The sequence below is a fragment of the Schistocerca nitens genome, chromosome 1, assembly GCF_023898315.1.
Source record: "Schistocerca nitens isolate TAMUIC-IGC-003100 chromosome 1, iqSchNite1.1, whole genome shotgun sequence".
NCBI classification, from domain to species: domain Eukaryota; kingdom Metazoa; phylum Arthropoda; class Insecta; order Orthoptera; family Acrididae; genus Schistocerca; species Schistocerca nitens.
This window is the reverse complement of record NC_064614.1, coordinates 238,939,703-238,962,692: the sequence shown is the minus strand read 5'-3', so window position 1 is coordinate 238,962,692 and position 22,990 is coordinate 238,939,703. Positions and strand designations below refer to the sequence as shown.

Below are 22,990 nucleotides of genomic sequence, written 5' to 3'. Positions count from 1 at the left end.
ACAAACCAATTATAAATCGACATAAATGCATAAATAAATATATACAAATAGTAATACAATTACAATATATAAAGACACAGAAATGTCATATCTTCGGGTAACAAAATAAGGAAAAATCTATAGTACAATAGATGAAAATAGAAGGATATGCATTTCCGGCGTTACAAATTGTCAGCCTCTCGCTCGCTAGGGAATGCAGAAACAAGATTAGTATAATAAGGGCATGCATACACACTGCGCTACCCACACAGGCCCTCGGGGGCAGCATTATGCCACGTGATACATTCAATTGGGCTTCCATAGGCCCTGTGGTATTAATGTAAAACTGATGTTAGCTGTGGGATATGCGAAGATCAATGCAGACCACATCCATCCCTTCGTGCTTGATGTGTTCCCTGATAGCGAGGGCATTTTGCATCACGATAATTATACTTACTTCATGGCATGTTTATCGCGCACCACTGGTTTGAGAAGTATGATAGTTTACTCATGGTGACGCTTGGTCACGAAATTTGCCTGATCAGTATCCGATGGAATAATCTATGATGCTTTAGAGCGTCAGCTCAGTGTCCATTACCACTGCACCGTAAGTTACGTGAAATGAGTGACCTGTCCTAACAAATTAGAGGCACATACCTTGGGAACTTGCCAAGATCTTATGGAAAGCATGGCAGACAGAATCAATGTAGTATTTCGTTCCAAAGATGGACCAACACGTTATTTAGCAGTTTAGGCTTATCGGTGCGTATAATTAAGCAATAGAAACGGAAACTTACAATGAGACATATATTTTTAACACGAAGTGGTCATAAGGTCTTGGTTCTTCAGTGTCTGCTTGGCACGTATGAGGACTGGCTAGATAGCATGTTTGGCGGATAGTCGAACTCATAAATTGTCTCCAGACAAAGTGCAGAAAACGGAAGGCAGCTTCCTGTAAAAGTGTCTAAATGCTCAACTTTAATCGGGGTCTCATTAGAGGCAAATGATCCTCACAGAGCAACGGCAGTGAGATTTCTGCAAGCAGCCGCTGCGCCGTACGCTTTGAGTGGTGGATCACGGCGGGTTACCTAGTGCTAGGCAGCTGGCTCCGTCTAGCTTTCTCCCAGCTACACCGGTAGTCCACGAGCGCGCCGAGGCAGGCTTGGCTTCTAATCAGCGGGGAAGAAAGCAACGCACTGAAATTTCGTATCTGGCACAACAGTGGATGAATGCTAGGCATCGCTCTTCCTGGATTCAGCTTTCTCTCTCCACTGTACACCGCTGCACAGTATTCAGACAAAATTCAGTTCCATATAGATCTGGCAAGGTCCACCACTGCCAATAGAACGAACTGTGTGTGGCGATGTACAAAACTGTCAATTAACTTTATAAAATTATAAAGAGATCGCGTGGTCATAATTTCCCTAGACTGTCGCACACCGTCTTGTTCACATTTTAAAAAATATGACTTAACGCATGTTGACGTTAAGCCATCGTCAGATTCCACCAGATAAAAACACAAAAATGAAGAAGCACAAAATTTGAGATACATGTATGTAATAGCGAGTCATACTATATCAAGGTGACAAATATGTTCCAGTCTATAAGAGACCCATGAGTGCTGTTGTGTTTGGTAACATAGGTTGTGTTAAGTAAAACGAGCTGTACCTTTGGTAGCGTTGGAGCCGACACGATTTCAAATGTAGTACCTGAAAGGTTTAGTATTACATACAATCATACTCTGCTCATAAACGTAATAAAATGTACTATGCACAGAGTGAAGAAAATGTTCAAGAGGCGATTGGAAACAAAATAAAAAAGGAAATATTTCACAATAAAGACAATGCTCGTGATAAATCTGTGTTGGGATGACACACAGTGATGCTGTCTCAGAGTGAATCGTTCATAGTCTTAAAAAAGCTAAACTGAATGCAGGCTTTGGTACTACAGGAACATTCGGAGCAAGATTACGTCATAAAATCGGCGTGAAACATAACGAAATTACGGGTTCGGGCGCTTATAAAAATAATTTTCAAGACTGTAATAAATTTTACGTTGACCAAGCAGGCAGCTATGTCGACATTTCTATTTAGACAGCGGAGGTGGGAATAGAACAAAAGTTCTCTCGATAATATTCTGGACTATCATGAACATAAATTTGGTCATACACATAACAATTTAGAAATAGTACAAAAAGTGCCATAAAGCTATACTTTTAATATTCCAGAAGAAATTGAACTCTTTTTCACGATAACAAAAATCGCTCTGAGCACTATGGCACCTAACATCTGAGGTCATCAGTCCCCTAGACTTAGAACTACTTTAACCTAACTAAGGCCACCACACACATCCACGCCCGAGGCAGGATTCGAACCTGCGACCGTAGCAGCAGCGCGGTTCCGGACTGAAGCGCCTAGAACCGCTCGGGCACAGCAGACTGGTTCACGCTAACACCCAAACCTCCAGATGTCAGGCACTCAGGTTGGTACCAGACGCTGTGTGTTGATAGAGTATCAACCAGAACACCGATATAGCTCGTGCTATGTGTGGTCGTCTGGTAGAACATCCTTAAACGATAATTAAAGGTAACGCCAGAGTTACGGATACAGAAAAAGTGTATCTGTGAGTGGAGTCTTGCAGATAACGCGTGACTGAGTTGATAGAGCATGAAGTCGTCAGACCAAAGGTCCTTAATCAAATCACACAGATGACAAATGTTTTTAACGCATGAAACTCTTGTAAGAGAGAACATTTTCCAGGGATGTAAAAGAACTTTTCGGAGTTCGTAGCAATGTTCTTTTGGCAGTCGCTTCAAGTAGCAAACCTAATGAGTACGTTTGTACAGAGGTGTGTGCTCTGTCGGACATGTGCGACAGAACAGACACAGTTCGCGATGAAGCAGCCTGTGCATTTGTAATTTCACAGAACAAACATAAACAATCGGAACAGTAGAATAAAGAAACAACTGCATCACACGTGCGCAAGTGTTAATAGACCGGTATAAAAAAAGAACCTTGTTCTCCACGGAAGCTACACGTATTCATTATTCACAGTTATGCTTTTCCTGTGCTCCGTAGTTCTGTTGTTACTCTTAATTAACGTTGATGCCCATTCTGCTGTGTGACAGGACATACACTACGTGATAAAAAGTATCCGGACACCCCCAAAAACATGCGTTTTTCGTATTAAGTGCATTGTGCTGCCATCTACTGCCAGGTACTCCATATCAGCGACCTCAGTAGTCATTAGACATCAGGAGAAAGCACAACGGGGCGCTCCGTGGAACTCACGGATTTCGAAAGTGGTCAGGTTATTGGGTGTCACCTGTCATACGTCTGTACGCTAGATTTCCACACTCCTAAACATCCCTAAGCCCACTGTTTCTGATGTGATAGTGACGTAGAAACGTGAAAGGACACGTTCAGCACTAAAGCATACAGGCCAACCTCGTCTGTTGACTGACAAGAGACTGCCGACAGTTGAAGAGGGTCGTAATGTGTAATAGGCAGACATCTATCCAGTCCATCACACAGGAATTCGAAATTGTATCAGGATCCACTGCAAGTAATATGACAGTAGGCGGGAGGTGAAAAACATGGATTTTATGGTCGAGCGGCTGTTCATAAGCCACACATCACGCCAGTAAATGCCAAACGACGCCTCGCTTGGTGTAAGGAACGTAAACATTGGACGATTGAACAGTGGAAAAACGTTGTGTGGAGTGACGAATGATGGTACACAATGTGGCGATCCGATGACAGGGTTTGGGCATGGGGGATCCCCAGTGAAGGTCATCTGCCGCCGTATGTGGTGCCAACAGTAAAATTCGGAAGCGGTGGTGTTACGGTGTGGTCGTGTTTTTCATGGAGGGTGCTTGCACCCATTGTTGTTTAGCGTGTCACTATCACTGCACAGGCCTACATTGATGTTTTAAGCACCTTTTTGGTTCCCATTGTTGAAGAGCAATTCGGGTATGGCGACTGTATTTTTCAACACTGTGGAGCACCTGTTCATAATGCACGGCCTGTGGTGGAGTGGTTACACGACTGTAACATCCCTCTAATGGACTGGTCAGCACAGAGTTCTGACCTGAATCCTATAGAACACCTTTGGGATGTTTTGAAACGCCGACTTCGTGCCAGGCCTCACCGACCGACATCGATACCTCTCCTCAATGCAGTACTCCCTGAAAACGGGCTGCCATTCCCCAAGAAACCTTCCAGCACCTGTTTGAGCGTATGCCTGCGAGAGTGGAAGCGATCATCAAGGCTAAGTGTGGGCCAACACAATACTGAATTCCAGCGTTACCGAGGGAGGGCACTGTGTCCGGATACTTTTGATCACATAGTGTAGTAAGAACTAAATCGGACTTTTGGTTGACACTCTATCGACATAAAATGTTTGGTACCGACCTGAGTGTCTGACATCTGGAGGTTTCCGTGCAAGACAGATCTTCAGCGCTTGCTTAACGAATAAAGCTATCTGAGACTAAACTGGTATTTTGCCATCGTTAAAGAGCTGTTGATGTAGCAATGCGAGGAGTACGGCGGATCACGGTGGAGTTGGGCGTACATCGGCCCCGAGGCGAGAACCGTCCAGACACGACTCCATTGTCAACATCACATGGTAACACGACGGCCTCCAGATAGAGGCGATATCAGTGTGCAACATTCCATTTTACTATTTCAACGCCCTTGCTATATACAGGACGTCCGAGAGGAAATGCGTTAATTTGAAATGTCTGAAATACGACATGTATTCGATGCATAAAGAAGATTCGTGGAACAATGGGTACAGAAAGTTCTGAAGTTTTGCATTTTCAATGTCTGTAATACAACATGCATGCGATACATAAAGAAGATTCATACAATGTTGGATGCACAAAGTTTTGAAGTGTGAGCCCCACGAGTGGCACCGAGGATATCTAATCGATACTCGATTTCTCTCCAGGTATTCTTTATCATCTGTGGCGTTTCTGTCTCACTTGTAACTCTGATTCTCTGACAGAGCTATTCAAGAGTTGTCGCTTTGGAATTGTACACCTTGGCCTTATCCCCAAAGGAATGAATTCAATGTAGTAACGTCGGGCGAGTGGAGTGGCCATGGAAACAGACCACCTCTGCCTATCCAGCTTTGAGGGAATTCATCACTAAGTGCTTTAAGAACTTCCGCATGACAGTGTAGAGATGCTCCGTCCATCTGGGATGGAACACAACATTAAGTTATGTACCAAGAAACGAGTGAACAGTCATAAGCGTCTCTGCAAAGAAAAGAGGTCTAATTACTTCATCCTCCATTGAATCACGCTTTTGGGCTCTCTCGTTCGTACTCCACGCCTCAGAAGAGAAGAATGTTCTAAAAAAAAAAAAAAAAAAAAAAACCCTCAACTCCGCCCGAACAGACCATGAAGGCCCAACGATACCGATCGGCCTCCATGTCAACCGCAGCCATCAGCCCATAGGCGTCACTGGAAGCGGATATGGAGATGCATGTGATTAGCACACCTCTCTCCCGGCCGTATGTCAGTTTACGACCGGAGCCGCTGCTTCACAACCAAGTAGCTTCTCAATTTGCCTCACAAGGCCTGAGTGGTGAGTTCTCCCCGCTGGCCAACAGGGCTCGGCAGGCCGGATGGTCACCCATCAAAGTGCTAGCCCAGCCCAACAGCGCTCAATTTCAGTCATCTGACAGGAAACGGTGTTACCACTGCGGGAAGGCCGTTAGCCAGCAGGACGTTCACTATCCTCCAAATTCGCACTTGGTGTCCGCCAATCCTTATATGAAAACAATGTTAGCCAAGAAGTTGTCTACGTCAGTGCGCTAAAGAATGACCACGGCAAACGTTGCTCGTTTGGGTTTACCGACGGGCTTCATCTTATGTAGCACATCGCCGATAGCTGACTTTGGGACATCAAACTCACGTTCTGCCATACGGACAGATTTTTGGACTTCTTTGGATACGTTTCTGAAATCCGGTTAACGGACTGCTCTAATGTTTTTAATGTTCCACCACAGTACATCTTAGCAACAGATCCTGTCTCTAGAAATGCTACTTCCCACACTTTGATTCTCTCGGTGTAGAGAGGATTTCCATGTCGCTCTCCGTGGAAACGTCATCGAAATCCAGCAATGAACCCTATTTCTAAATACTACCATACGCTTTGTACTTTTTCAGCATTAGTTGCTATTTTCAGTTAGTTGAAAATATTTCAGTTTCTTCCGTTTTCAGCTCCTCAAACAAAAAAGAAAATTCAAATTCAAATTAAAATAAAATTCGTATAAAATCGTAAAAATAAAATTTACATCTAATGTACCACCAAACACCTAACGAAATCGGGTTGTTTACTATTTTCAGTACAAGTATTTCAAATTAGGGCGTTTCGTCTACAGAGCGCATGAGACCCAATGGCTAGTGCAACACGAGGGTGAGATCGGGAGCTGCAACAAAAAAAATGGCTCTGAGCACTATGGGACTTAACTTCTGAGGTCATCAGTCGCCTAGAACTTAGAAGTGATTAAACCTAACTAACCTAAGGACATCACACACATCCATGCCCGAGGCAGGATTCGAACCTGCGACCGGAGCGGTCGCTCGGTTCCAGACTGTAGCGCCTAGAACCGCACGGCCACTCCGGCCGGCGAGCTGCAACACTTAGAAGACAATAACTGTGGGAAGGGATGAAAATAGCCGGCCTCGGTGGTCTCGCGGTTCTAGGCGCGCAGTCCGGAACCGTGCGACTGCTACGGTCGCAGGTTCGAATCCTGCCTCGGGCATGGATGTGTGTGATGTCCTTAGGTTAGTTAGGTTTAAGTAGTTCTAAGTTCTAGGGGACTGATGACCACAGCAGTTGAGTCCCATAGTGCTCAGAGCCATTTGAACCATTTTTTTGAATGAAAATAATGAAGTCATCACTACGCAACATCTTCCCTATTTTCCGTAAACTTAGCTTTTACATACTTTTAAAAAGGACTTATGCTTGTTTTTATAATATTGTCATATATGAAAGTGGATCTATCGCCACTCTTGTCCACTTAACGGCCACGGATTTTTTATTTAAGGCAGCCTGTCACTGAAAGGTAGCACTTGTCATGATCCTCGATTTCCTCTAATGTGGTACATTCCACGTATATATATCCACTATTTTGTGCTTTGTAAGATAAATGCTTCTCATTTTTATCTCACATATTATGAAGATGGTTTATACCCAAAACGTTGTCTGATGTAGAAAAATGATTGTTGTGCTATCATTTCTGCAACTACTCTGAGAAAAAGCGCACACCCCTTTAGAAGAAATAACAGTTAATAGATAATACAAGGCTGCTAACAGTAACGACTGGAAGGGGAAATGACATAAAATTCGTTAATTTGTACATGGAGCTTTGTCGAAAATTGTGTGAACTCTGTCTAAAAGCTAATGGAGCTAGGACGGTTCTTGGGTCTTTGTGTGAGATGAAAAACGATCCGTTGATACGAAAACTTCTCGTTGCCGAAATTCCACTTAAGTGATATTTTGAGTACATTAACTATTGACTGCAGTAATCATCCTTGTATTGGTAGTAAGAACGTAGGTAATCCAAAATCACAAGGATCTAAGAATGAATTGATTGTGAATCTTGCAACAGATGCACTTGAAGAATTGTAGCGTTATAAATGATGAACTTGCTGAGAGCACTGGTATTCACAAGAGTCTGAAATCCCGTCAATGATTGAAAGAAGAGAAGTAACTCTGTACTAACGGCTCCTCACTGCTTTAGTATGAACGCCGGAAACTGCATTCTTATTTGAAACTAAGATTCGACGTTGAGGAACACATCGTGTACGGAGCGTAGATAAGAAGTCACACAACGGTGTGTGGAGAGATTCAACTTCCCGACGAACAAAAATTTTCCAAGAGCTCTGTCATACATCGCATTATAATAATGGTTTACAATCAGCACGGCAGACTGTTCCATGTGTAGCAAATGTGACAGAAGTGACTTCATACAAAAACTACTCAGAAAAATGCATACACGACGACCACCTTTTCTTCACAGTCTGGGCCATTAGTTCTATATGACACTGCTTGTCGTATCGTGAATTTCGTAAACGAATACCACCAAAAATTATTTTCTCCCCCCCCCCCCCCCCCCAGTCGTAATTTCCTTTTCTTCCAAAGGATCAATTAGATGAATAGAGATGTGTCTTTGATGGAATTAAGAAGGTGTGTTGGATGGAATAATCGTACTCAAGTGAGATGTCCAAGATAAAACAGCATGGCCTTCCAGGGATTCAGAAGCAGAGTACAGTGTGGTTATAATTAAACTTTTGCTACTTGAGCCAATGTACCCAGCTTTATAGGAATGATTTTGAAACTTCCTAGCAGATTAAAACTGTGTGCCGAACCGAGACTCGAACTCGGGACCTTTGCCTTTCGCGGGCAAGTGCACTACCAACCGAGCTACCCAAGCACGACTCACCACCCCTCCTCACAATTTTACTTCCACCAGTACGTCGTCTCCTACCTTTCAAACTTCACAGAAGTTCTGCGAAACGCGCTGGACTAGTACTACTGGAGGAAAGATATTGCGGAGACATGGCTTAGCCACAGCTTGGGGGATGTTTCCAGAATGAAATTTTCGCTCTGCAGCGGAGTGTGCGCTGATTTTGAAACTTTCTGGCAGATTAAAACTGTGTGCCGGACCGAGACTCACGCGGGAGTTCGAGTCTCGGTCCTGCACACAGTTTTAATCTGCCAGGAAGTTTCAAAATCAGCTCACACTCCGCTGCGGAGTGAAAATTCCATTCTGGATTCATAGGAATGATGTTCAGGCTGTGCGCCACAGGATTTGTGTTATTAGTAGTGTTAGTATCACAACTTTCCGCTAGGCGCCGGTACTGGTACGCTGACGTAGAGCTGAACCACAAGCATCAATGTGCTGAACAAGATGAGGAGGGCTTTACCCGTAAAGCTGTTTTGTCAAAACAGCAGCAATACGCTGCTGCTCTTTGCGTGTATTGACGCATTAAGGGAATACTCCGCACTGGAGTTGAAGACCGTGAGTCCAAAGCTCGAATTAACTGACGATTTGGGAATTGCTCGTGGGAGAGGCCAGTGACGTCACAGATTGTCGAACAAGTTATTGTTGCCGTGGATAAGGATGCTGAACGCACTGAGCTATGTTCAAGCAGTACACGAGCTGTGTCACGACTGCTGAACATTCCGTGGTCCACCGTTCGAAGAGTGCTGCGAACAATTTATCGTTAAATGGTACCTGTAGTGTGGTTCCAGGCTGTCTTAGATGCAGATAGTTTCATTCTCCTACGACCACTCGCTTTTCATGTGGGCCCTCTGAAGCAGCGAAAGTAGACAGTCGCAAAATAACGAACTACAGAGCTGACAAACAAATTTGTTAAGCGATGCGTTTCATTTCCTTATTCCTCGTACGGTAGATTTTTAACTACCACTGAATGCTTTGCAAACAACATTGAAGTGCATTGCTTCGACATATACGACCAATATTTTCCACATCTTTTTATGTTTAATTTACGCATGGAGCGAGGAAAGAAAATTTTCCCATTAATATTAATCATATGAGGTATAATTACATGAAAAGAATCGGCCACTTGTAAGCACAAGATAGACTAAAATGTTGAAGGGGAGCTCACATTTAAGTAGCAAATTGTTACTCATAGTATTTGGTGAAAATTAATGGGCCAAATATCTCAGAGAGAGTAAGTTGCAGCAAGCACTGTTCAGATGATGTAACTTCGCGAGAGCGCAGGAACTGTTCCCTGTAACACCGGTCGTGTTCTTCGCCCTGACGCCACTTCCTCATTACGCTATGGAGGCACCATAAACAAGTTCCCTATGTTACACAAGAGTTGTGAGCACTCGGTTGCGCGTTTCCTTCAGTGGCTGCAAGGGAACGAAACCAGATCCTGTCAGAGGTCGCTTTATTTCTCCTTTACGCACAGTAAACTGCTTTACCAATTAAGACCTCATTTCACAGATTTCGTAACATGATCAATGTTGTCTACTAGCACCCGTCTTACTTTGAGCCCTTTATATTTTCTAGCAACTGCAAAAGCAAAGTAGAACTACGACTGATATAAACAAATCAATTGTTTCTTTTGCGTTGCCAAACTGATCTCCCTTCAAATAATATGTCTGAAGATATTGCAGACTTCGGCATTATCCCTGAGAATTAGGTATCCTTGTACTTCTACAACGGTACGTTAACACTATACAGACAATTATCATTGGTAGTACGTGATCTTCAAGTTATATAGGTTCTAGAGGGTTCCTCACATGCTTATGTGCTAGTACGGAAATTAGTTGATACTGTAATGACTTCTTTCGAGTGGTACTTTTGATTCAGGAGCGTGGAAACCTCTTCTTTTTTTCTTCTTCTTCTTGCGTGTGGTTTAATTGTGGAAAGCGTAGGGGCCTCTGGTCGAATTATAGAGCAATACCGCTTCAGCTTGCAGTTAAAAGACACGGGCTAGTAGTTTTCACTTATTGTTAATCACCTGGCGGCACAACAGTGATACGTATTTGTGTTGTTTTCATATGTGAAATAACTCGTCTACATGTTTTTGATTATTTTATCTCTGTGTGGTTCATCGTCTTATCGTCAGACAACAGGAAAAAAGGAGTGTATTTAATGTTAACCTGTAACAGGGATATAACTGTTTAAAATTATGAGGTGACAATAATAATGAACGTGTTCATTGCACACCGTATACTGGAAAATTTTCTGTTGCTTCTAAAGGAAAAGGTGGTACTATGGACGAAGTGAAAATAGCTAAACATAGGAGTGTTATTAGTTCTACTTCTTCAACAAACCGAAACGAATTTTTACAACCAGCGATAGAAAATTGTGACCTGGAGTGTGCTGCCAAACAGACAATATTTAAGATGGGAGAAAACTGATATTTCTTGTTGCCACATTTATAAAGTGGTTGAGTTTCGATGTCTTTGCCTGGGGGGGGGGGGGGGGGAGAATCTGCTCCAGTTAAGAGAGATTCTTTTTTTTCAGCTGTCGACAATATTTGGTCTGCAGAAAGGGACAGACTTTCAATATTTAACGTTAAACATCTAAACGTTAAATTATTTCAGAAACTTCTTTTCGTGAATTTTATGTTGTAATTAAAACAAACCAACCATTCTCAAAAAAGTCATGTCCAGTGAAAAACGCAACTGAATAAATAATATTTAATGTTTCAGTACACTGTTAAGACTCTTCAGTTAATTCAAAACATATCGCCCGCATCTCGTGGTCGTGCGGTAGCGTTCTCGCTTCCCACGCCCGGGTTCCCGGGTTCGATTCCCGGCGGGGTCAGGGATTTTCTCTGTCTCGTGATGGCTGGGTGTTGTGTGCTGTCCTTAGGTTAGTTAGGTTTAAGTAGTTCTAAGTTCTAGGCGACTGATGACCATAGATGTTAAGTCCCATAGTGCTCAGAGCCATTTGAACCATTTGAGCCAAAACATATCCTGAGTAGGACACAAAAATATAGGGATATGTCCTGGGTTAGATTTAAAAAGATATGGTAAGTGTGAGAGAAGAGCCAACGAAAAGCCGCACGTTTCGTCACGGGGTGGTTTAGTCGGCCATAAAGTATTACGGAGATGCTCAACGAACTCCGGTGGTAAACGTTAGAAAAGAGGATTTGTGCATCAAGAAAGCAGAGCTAATACAGAGGCTCACCCACAATCATTCTTCCCGAGCGCTATTCGCGATTGGAGCAGGAAAAGAGAGCACAGTTAATGGTACGAGAAGTACCACCTTCTACACCCCGCCAGGTGGCTTGCGCGGTATTGATGTAGATGTAGACGATGTTTAACAGATCACTACAAAAGTGACCAGTTAAACGCCAAGCGAGGTAGGGGCAGCATCTCTTGCCAAAACGGGGAGACATGGAACATTTCATAAGAGGCAGACGAACAAATCGGAGGCGTCCCAAACACCCATATGCACATCCTTAGCGCGCCGATGCACAGAACACTATACACAAACACTCTGATCTGGACGACTCATATCAGTAACACAACACGAAACCTCATGACCCAGCCGGCATACATAACAGTAATAGACAAAACACTAGCGTTCATGAAGGCGACGAGGAAACCAACGTCACAAGTAGCCTGAAAAAGCACAATTCGCAGCACCACACGAATACTGCTGCAATTATCATCTGTCAGTTAACCGCTACTAACCACCAAACGCAACCAGCACCGTTTCAACTCATCAAAACATGCCCTAAAACATTAACATACACTAACTCCTCAATCACACACACCTCATCAACTCACTCCTTAAACCCACTATTTGTAGATGTAGACTTTGAGTTTATCCTATATATTAAGTAGTTACCATTGCTTTACTTACGGTTTTTGTTTAATTTTTGTATTGCTTTACTGTGTATAAATAGTTTGCTTAATGCAGAGTTTTGTTTAGGAAGCGCGAAAGCCTAATGGAGACGTTCATCTAACAACAGCGGCTAACGATACAAGAGAGACTTTGCGTGAATGTAAAAATCAAGGTCGTGAACTATCGGAGATGTTGCATTAGCGTTATTGAAATGGATATACGGGATGAGCAGTCTTGGAGAAGTCAGATCGATACTACAAGAGCATCACAAAGGCCAACATAACCACGCAAGGTAGCAGTCACAAGGCCAACATAACCACGCAAGGTAGCAGTCACGAAGACTCACTGTCTAATTCAAAGAATTAAAAGTTGTCAAATGGCAAAAATAATGCAGAAACACTCTAGGCAAGCTGGGAACGGAAGACCTCTATGGAGACTTCTGCCAGTCTGTTGTTCGCCTCGGTTGCCCCTCCAGCAAAATCACTTACGCCAATTGCAGTGCAAGTCACTTTAATTATCCATCACTTCCCAGCTGACCAATGCCTCCTCTGGGAAGTGAATAAATTTGCACAAAATTTCCCTTCCTCTCAGCTTTTGCTATTTAGCTCCTCCCAGGCCACCCATCAAGGTTAGCATCTGCATAAAACACCAATTTTTCCGAAATTCTGACTCCCAGAAAAGTACTTCAGATTCCTTGGTCCTATGTTCCCATGAGAGGCCAGCATATTTCATTCTGTCGCTCTTCACCTGATTTACTTCAGACTCTGAGGACCATGAATTCAGCGTGAAGTTCCTATAGTCACGAACACGCATATTACGGCCTCTGTTGACTGCTCCACCGTAGCTTTGCGCGGCTTTCTCGCATGTTTCACTGAAAATGGGACAACAAAATGGTTCAAATGGCTCTCAGCACTATGGGACTTAACTTCTGAGGTCATCAGTCCTCTAGAACTTAGACCTACTTAAACCTAACTAACCTAAGGACATCACACACATCCATGCCCGAGGCAGGATTCGAACCTGCGACCGTAGCGGTCACGCGGTTCCAAACTGAAGCGCTTAGAACCGCAAGGCCACATCGGCCGGCAATGGGACAACAGACATTTATCAACAGGTGTACAAGTTCTCCATCTGCTTCACGGTACACCAGGATGGGGTCAATCACCCCCTCACTGTTACTCATCTTAAGGCAGCTGCAGGCCGCGCCCCGTTACCACTTTCTTAGAGTTTGAGCTGCCCTGGTCTGCCTATTGTCGCTTCCCTTCGCCGCTCCCCAGCCGCACGCCGCCACCCGGCCGCGGTCAACTCTGAATACTTCCCTGGGATAAACTAGCCTCCAGTAAATCGACGCGTTTCCACAAAGTTTTCATGTTGCGTGAATTACTTTAAAACCATAACCCAACATTGATTATTCCAATACGTCCACACGATACCCTCTACAAGATGCATTGTGCCTTGTCAGTCATTTTGTTCAGCCCTACAGTTCGCTCAAGCCGGCCGGAGTGGCCAAGCGGTTCTAGGCGCTACAGTCCGGAACCGCGCGAGCGCTACGGTCGCGGGTTCGAATCCTGCCTCGGGCATGGATGTGTCTTATGTCCTTAGGTTAGTTAGGTTTAAGTAGTTCTAAGTTCTAGGGGACATATGACCTCAGCAGTTGAGTCCCATAGAGTGCTCAGAGCCATTTGAACCATTTGAAGTTCGCTCAACGTGAGTTCGGTGATCTTTAATGACTTCATGTAAGGGGCATAGTTCTTGCCATCTTACACACCGACCTACTTAGGGAGAAATTATCATCACGATAAAATAAGAGAAATCAGGGCTCGCACAGAAAAAAATATGTGTTCCTTATTCTCTCGTGCCGTTCGAGAGTGGAACGGTAGAGAGACAGCTTGAAGGTGGTTCATTGAAGGCTCTGCCAGGCACTTTATTGTGAATAGCAGAGTAATCACACAGACGTAGACGTAGATGAAGAGAAGTGGGTTCAGACAGTGCTCTAGAGCGCCGCCACTGTGCAGGTGTTTACGGTGCGGCTGGAGAGCGGCCTGCCGGAGTGGGTGCGGCGGCAGCGGCGCGTGCCCGCCTCCACGCCCTTCCCGTGCGACACGCGCGGCGGCCGCTCCGCCCAGAGGCCCTCCTCGGTGCACCGCCTCAGGCCCGGCGACATCGACGTCGTCGCCGCCATGGGCGACAGCCTCGTGGCCGGCAACGGGGCCCTCGACGAGTTCGCGCTCGGCGCAATAATAGAGTACCGCGGCGTCTCCTGGTGCGCAGGTACGTCTCACTGCTCCGTCTCTGGTGGTCGTGCCAGCTGAACCACAGTCAGGAACACAACCCAGCCGCCTTGGATGTGACTGAATTTTTCCGTTTCAACAGTCTTAGCTGTCATCTTCATGTCTCAAACATCTTTTCGTAGTGTCCAGCATATGTAATTTGAAGTGCTATTGTGTACCGTATTTCCGTATTTGTATCATGTAACAAGCATCTGTGAGCAACATGTATGTGCTTTTGGACAGGGGGCTCTGTGTTTTTAAATACAAACAAACGTTTATAATGTGCTGACTTCTATTCACTTGACGTCTTGTGCATGAGGTTCAGCGAAAAGTGAACATGTTTTTCTACAAAAAATGTTAATGACCTTAAAATGACGGCTAAGGCAGTTGAAACCTGTTTCCTTGAAGAAAAAGTATTTTGAGCGATCCTGGCTTTTGAGCGGTTTTTTTAACAATGTATTAGATGTAATTGTATGAGAGGACAGAGTAAACTGCTTTACCCAAGGGAATTTCATTATTAATCAAAACGTTATTTCTCTAAATCGTGGGATTTATTTCTAACTCCAGTTGCACTAAGGTAATATTATTTTTGGATGACTAGTTTTTGTATAAATCCATATGTATCCAAATTGTTGCTACACGTCATTTTACCCTAATATGAAGGGGAAAACGGTGCATCAACTGGTATTAAATATCGCATTGTAAGATCTTTAATTTTCTGCTTTAGTAGTTCATTTTACATTCTTAAGCGTACTAGATTATTCAGACTAGACTTAATCTGACAATAGGCAACGTGACTATAAACTATACCGGGTGTTTGGAAATTACCATTACAACATAATAGTTTGGATAGGAACCCATGTCCGTTCTACGACGGTTTCAGTTCAGATGTTTAACTCATATACTTCTTGTGGAGGAACTGAATTAGGCGTGATGTAATACAGTTATTAAGTAACAGTTTGAATGGAAACATAACGAAAAATCGATTTGTCATTTACGCATATTTGTTTGTATCAACACTTAAACATTACATATTTGTAATATTCCAAAACAAAAGGTAACCCACCATACTGTATGTACAGAACTGCACTAATGCATTACAACAGCGAACGAAGTTCTCTGTTTTCTCTCCTCGCACTCTCTCGTACTTAAGGGCGTACCGTATTAATACAATATTTGTCATACGATTGAATGTTATATATTTTATTTCTTATACTGTATCAAGAAGCAATAGGGCCTGGTTTTCATAAATTTACAGTTATGCTCCTGTACCAGGCCACTGCCATTTTATCCTGTGTTATTGAAGGAACTATACGCAGATGTTATCAGAACATACGTACTTTCTCCTATCTGTTGCTTCTCTCTGTTGTTCTATCAATTATGTTAACGTAGGTGAATAACATGAGGAAAACAGAGAATTCGTCTGCACAACAATTCTGTCGCCTCCTTTCTTCAAATTATCATTGATTAGTATTCACACCATCGTCTATAGCAGCCAAAAACCGCTACACTCTTTACATCGCATACGTAAACCTACAATGAATAGCAATATATAGTGCATCTTGTTTTAATCTATTGATCACACAAGTCTGAGAAAAACTAACTTTACTGCTATCAACAGGAGTACATTAATGAGTATTTTAACATCTAATAAGCATACTAATGCCAAAGAAAATCAAATCTTATTGTGCCTCTAGAGAAGATGTCGATGAAAACAGTACTTGGGAAATGCATAACCGAAGACTAACTGTTACGTTGCTACTGGAAAAACCGTTGTAAAGGAAGTGATTGCAAGAAGAACTACCAATGTCTCCATCACATCAGCATGATTCGTTCGTGGGATGCATGTTCCATCTTGCAGCTGTAGGTAATTTCTGTAAGCATACTAACGGACTCTCTGACTGCTGTAAGCTCAGTCTAAAACTCTCAGCGCAGTGGTTAATTTGTTGAGTAACTTAGACCAGTATTTAATTTTTTTGTGTATAAAGACTGAAGCGGCGAGTGAAAATTTGTACCAAGGCCGGCAATCGAACTCCAGTCTCCTGATTACTAGACAGCAGCGTTAGCCACTAAGTCACCTTGACACAGCGGTTCTCAGAATAGCACGGACTACCCTGGCACACATCCCTCCTTACACACGAACAGAATTGCCGAGGCTCTCTATGTTCTGGAATAGCACCTCAGCATTGAGCATAAATAGATGATCCAGCCTGAAACACAGGTGAACAATTTTAGAGACGTTACTGGTCTCATACAGATATGATTTTGTGTATATAGTCTGAAGCGGCGAGTGGAGCTTTACACCAAGGCAGGAATTGAACCATATATGTTGCACTTACGGTGCCGCTCTGAATTTCTCTCTGTTTTACGCCTGTGACGATGAAAGTCATAGAATGCTCGCACTGACGCATATAGGGTAAAGGCAGGTGAAGTTCGCCGTTCTGGCCCTAGACGGGCCATTCGATCCCTACCGACCGTCGTGCCATCCTCTCCGAATGGCGTCATTGTACGCGGAATGGAGGGGCATGTTGTCAGCACAGCGTTCTCCCGGTCCTGGAAACCGTTATAATCAACTTCACAGGCCTGAGTGTTCTCCGTATCAACCCTCCAACCAAAAATCCATGGCAGTACCGGGAATCGAAACCTGATCCTCCGCTTGGCTGTCAGCCGCGCTGACCTCTCACTGCCTCGTCTCGTAATCGAGAAATTTTTATCTGTATTTCTACACACCAGTTCGTACTTTGCCTAGCTACGACGGAGTTAATAAACTTGAGAGAACCTTATACCCGAAACGGTTGGTTTCCTCCAAATTATTCCGAGAAAATAATAGTAGTAATAAAGTAGCAGGAAGGACAGATTTAGCCGGCCGAAGTGGCCGTGCGGTTAAAGGCGCTGCAGTCTGGAACCGCAAGACCGCTACGGTCGCAGGTTCGAATCCTGCCTCGGGCATGGATGTTTGTGATGTCCTTAGGTTAGTTAGGTTTAACTAGTTCTAGGTTCTAGGGGACTAATGACCTCAGAAGTTGAGTCCCATAGTGCTCAGAGCCATTTTTGAAGGACAGATTTAGCGCCCACATACAACAAAATCCTTAGTAGAAGTGCATTATTTCACTTGGCTGGGTGTGAAGAAAAGTTCTGATAATTTCATTGTGAAATGAATCTTTCGAGTATTCACCTCACAAGATTTGAAGAAAATACATGAAACCTAAATCAAAAGAGTCAGGCGGGTACCTGAAGCTGACCCTCGCAAGTCATAGTATATTGTGCGTGCACACTACATCACGTCACTTGCTGTACAATTTCACTTATGGTTCTTATACCTGAAGCATTTCATCCATATGCTATTTGCGTCTTGAAGATACGTAATGTTTAACATGTAATTACGTTTCCATACATTCAAAAATTTCACTATTACACAAAATTTCTGGCAGGTGATAGCTAATACAAGTTGCTTTTATAGACAGATGCGAAATGCTTAAAATTCGAAGAAAGTTATGTATACTTCTAAATTAGATGAAAAGTTATCTTTGGTGACGTGTTTGTGTTTGCTCGATATGTGACAGCTGGAGCAGTTGCACGGCTAAAGATGCTATTGCATTTCTAGCACATGACGTTACTGCATTACTTTGTCACTACTTCACTTTTAACCGTGGCACGTCCTACTGACGTGTACTAACGTAAAAAGTCACTCGTGCCTAGTGTTCTGTGCGTAACTGGTGTACAGAGACAATCAGTATACAGAAATATACGAATGTCGTGTACACTACTTTGGCGCTCAAAAGCTGGCACTTAATAAAAACTTGTCATATTAATCTGCATACACAAACGTAAGTAGCTCAATAGATTGTAATTCCATTTTTTTCCTTTTTATTGCCTGTTTAGTGCTGGTCACATGCCTCGTTCCTCCAGCAAAAGACAGTTAAATTTGTGATGTGTTACTATCGTATATAAATTACAAAAAAACTGAAACTATTTTACTTGAATATTAAATCGCATTTATTCGGGTACTTATATCAAGGACGCATGAAACTAAAATGGATCTACAGAATTATTCTTTATTACGCCCTAAATGTTATCAACAAAATTTTTGTCAGGTCGCTATGAACAAGGTAATTAATAACCCCTGAATGTCTGCTTCATTTACTGTCACTCTTCAGGTGCGTCAAATACCGCCCTATATTCTCGAAAGCCAACAGAATGAATGAACTTCTCCACACATTATAAATTATTCATTAAATATTGTTCTATTGTTAACCTAATATACCTCAGTTTAGGACTTAGCAATTGGAATATTCATGAACTGTATTTAAAAACAATGGGCACACACCTGTGACACCACACCTCTCCAGTTCTTTGTTACGTGCCGTAGCGCTGTAAATAACGGCCCAAATTTTCGCAGCACGAAAAAGAGAAATTTATACCCGAAACATTTTCGACGAACTTAGCACTAGTTGATACTACAGATTTGTTCTTATTTATGTTTCAGAGCAGAATTAGCTAGTAAAGGTTCAAAAACACGCAGTAGATCGTTTTGTTGGCATGAACGTAACTTTTCCAACATTCAGTGAGAAGACATGCGAATATATCATTTGCAGGTGAGTTACTGTTTTCTCACAACATCCAAAAAGTCTGAAAATAAACCAGAGTATCATAAAAGAAAGGAAGCGTATTGTGTACATTTGTTCCTGTTGAATTTCGCAATTAGTTATTAATGGAACCACTTGTGCAATTCCCACGTTTGTTCTTTTATAATTCTTTTATAAAGATCAACATTTTATATGGATATCGTTATCATCAGACATTTCTCATCTGTTTCAGGATAAAGGTCTGTTCCGTACTTCCCTACTTTTCGAGGCTTTACAGATTTTAGCAACGTACATCTGTGTTGCCGCTCCCTCATTCGTAATAACGTCTACCCGTTTTGAATTAGATCACGGTGCCGGAGTGTCTTGTCTCTTGGAATCCAGAGTGATACTTACTTGGTTTGTGTACCACACATTTGTCCACGTTCATATCTATCCATTCCTATTTCCTCCTAGGTAGTCATAATTACGTCTTCCTTTCGAATCTGTATCCTGATGCACTTGCTTGATGAGTCTATCTTTGTTAGGAATTTTCAAAGTTCAGTTCTCCGCTACTGTCTGAGCACTCCAAATTTCTTTAAGAATTTCGAACTCAGTTTCCAAGTTTCACAGGAAAAAGGCGAAACTTTCAGTACACGCTGATTACAAACTTCCTATTTCAGAATTACTCTAATTTTCACTTTAAAAATCTCATTAGTTTCAGCTGACCCAAATATCAAAACTCTTCAACTGATTCCGTGACATCAGTGGTAACTTCTAGACACAGGTTTCTGATGTGTTGACTCTACTTTGTTTTTGCCGCGCGGGATTAGCCGAGCGGTCTCAAGGCGCTTCAGTCATGGACTGTGCGGCTGGTCTCGGCGGAGGTTCGAGTCCTCCCTCGGGCATGGGCGTGAGTATTTGTCCTTAGGATAATTTAGGTTAAGTAGTGTGTAAGCTTAGGGACTGATGAAACGGCTCTGAGCACTATGGGACTTAACATCTATGGTCATCAGTCCCCAGGGACTGATGACCTTAGCAGTTAAGTCCCATTAGGTTTCACACACACGCTACCTTATTTTTTTCTTGTTGTAAGTAACTTTCAGATATGATTTGAATCTCGCTCTGTTAAGCTCTTCCATTAACTGTCCAAAGTCCTTCTTCCACTAACTAAAACTGATGGTATCATTACTAAAATGTTAAATTATTTCTGAATCAGTGAGGGAAAAGTAGATATAAATCATTTTCGTCTAGCAGTTTGGCAAACAATATGGCCAAGAAAGAGAACTTGGGAATTGGGCTACGAGACTTAGCGTTCATTCTATAACGTAATTCCGTTTTAATCTCTAGTCAGCTGCCTATATTCCCTATTTTTCTGTTTTATGTCAGTACGGAATTGCTTAGTTTAAAATCGAAGGCGGTCTTTTTTTCCCAATAGTTCATAAATTCTCTTTCTTCTAGCGTTTATCCCGTCATACGGGTCTACCGTTTCAATTTTTCGGCAGTATTTATAAATTTGTGGCCGGATTCCCTCCCTGTCGCACAGTCGTTAGTTATCCTCAGGTAGAGATGCTGCGTGTTACATCTGTTGTCTGTTATCTTGTTTCAGCTGTATGTATAGTGCATTTAGTGAGTCGGACATCGAGGAACGACCCAGCAATTGCCTAAACGAGCGTGGGAAACCGCGTGAAAACATAGTCAGGTGCACCAAGCCAATGGATGTAAAAACACAGCACGATCTCCGTCTGGACCTGGCTCACCTCCCTGGTGCTTAAGGTACCGCGCTGTGCATTAGGTTATTCGAGCAGGTACGGTTTATCAGCTCCTGATGATGATGATGTTTGGTTTGTGGGGCGCTCAACTGCGCGGTCAACAGCGCCCGTACAAAGTCCCAATCAGAAAACAGTCCAATCTCGCCACTTCCACGAATGATGATGAAATGATGAGGACTACACAAACGCCCAGTCCCCGGGGCAGAGATAATCCCCAACCCGGCCGGGAATCGAACCCGGTCAGTTCCTGATGGTGGCTCGGTCTCCAATATGGAAGATGGTAGTAGATACTGTGGGGCGTAATTGTGCTGTTTAACACAGCCCTAGATGCTAAAGCCATATCTCTAGTGACCTTCAGAGAAGGTCACGAAAACTAATTTAATTGAAGTGATAATGTCTCATTGAAACGATAATTAGTAGGGATGGCTCAATTAAGTATGAAAACTTGGGTACTACGCCAGTTACATAGATCAACTAATCATAGGAGGGATCATCAACAGAAAAAAAGTAATCACTATAGGCATTAGGTTCATTATGGTAAACATCAACATATGAGTTTATATACCTGAATGAACATACAGTTACTAGGCAAGGAACTATGACTGTAAAATCCAACTTTGGCACAGGTGGGTACGTACAATACAAGTATAGTTATGAGAGGGTTTTCCAGACAGGACCAGTGACTGCAAAAGTGATTAGTTTATTACAGAAAGACTGCGGAAAAATAGGTTAGAACACCAGAACGTTCACCATACTGCATAATGAGAGCAACTATCTGGCTGTGAAATTATAAAACGGTGCAACTTGCTCCTGAATGGAGTGAATTAATTTCGTATTCCTACCACAACAGTGCTTGCAGTTCTGGCCCATCTTATCAAAAACGTAGCATGAATACGGAAAGCAGCGAGAATAGCGGCTGGAGACTTTGTACTCAGTGCTCATGTGGATACATCCATCTATATGACACCAAGATTCGTCAGTAGCGAAGCACCAAGTCTTCACTCTTCCATCTACCAGATAGAAGTGCATACACTCTCATGTCCCAGAAATATAAGTTCTCCGTCGTAAATCTCTTAACTGTTTCTGTCAGAGCAGGAATCTTGCCAGCCAGTAGAACCAGGGTTGCAAGATCCAGGATGTCAAATTAAACACCTTTCAGCCGTCTAGTTTCCAAATATATTTTATTTGGCTATCAGTTTTGGCGATTTACTACTCCATCATCAGGCCCCTGACCGATGTGTAGGAAGATTCCACCGTGATTGTGAACAAAACAGGGGCCAGTAATACAGGTGTTAGTAGATTTCTGCTTGCTATAGAAGCAGAAATCTGCTGATACCAGTATTTCTGGCCCCTGTTTTGATCAGAACAGAGGTGGAATCTTCCTACACGTCGGTCAGGGCCCTGAAGATGGCACAGTAAACGCCGAAACTGGTAGCCAAATTAAGTAAGTTTGGAAACTAGTCGGCTGAAAGGTGTTTAATTTGACATCCTGTATCGAACAGCTGAATCCCGCAACCGTCTCTGAAATGATGGACATCCAGAGATTGAAAGCTCCGTGCAGTAAAATTTTAGTAATAAGGTTACACAAATTCCGGTGGAATTCGTTATTATTAGTCATCAGGTCAGGATGAAATCAAGAGACTTCTTCATGATACAGTTCTAGAGCTGACAAGTAAGAGAGCTACCACATAGATACGCATGAAAAGGAATGCGTTCTACTGATGATGATGATGATGATGATGATGATTTGGTTTGTGGGTCGCTCAACTACCCGGTTATCAGCGCCCATACAAATTCCCAACCTTTGCTCAGTCCAAACTCTCCACTGTCGTGAATGATGATGAAATGATGAAAACAACACAAACACCCAATCATCTAGAGGTTCAAAAATGGTTCAAATGGCTCTGAGCACTATGGGACTTAACATCTATGGTCATCAGTCCCCTAGAACTTAGAACTACTTAAACCTAACTAACCTAAGGATATCACACAACACCCAGTCATCAATTCATCTCGAGGCAGGTGAAATTCCCTGACCCCGCCGTGAATCGAACGC

The 22,990-nt window shown here is 42.9% G+C and overlaps 1 protein-coding gene across 1 annotated transcript in view; it reads left to right on the top strand.

The window, feature by feature from the left end:
* Positions 1 to 22,990, top strand: part of LOC126235196 (phospholipase B1, membrane-associated-like) — a 270,467-nt gene that overhangs the window by 91,323 nt on the left and 156,154 nt on the right. Inside the window, exon 3 of the mRNA XM_049943928.1 lies at positions 14,346 to 14,601. Coding sequence (XP_049799885.1) covers positions 14,346 to 14,601 — 256 coding nt within the window. The remainder of the gene's footprint in view (positions 1 to 14,345; positions 14,602 to 22,990) is intronic.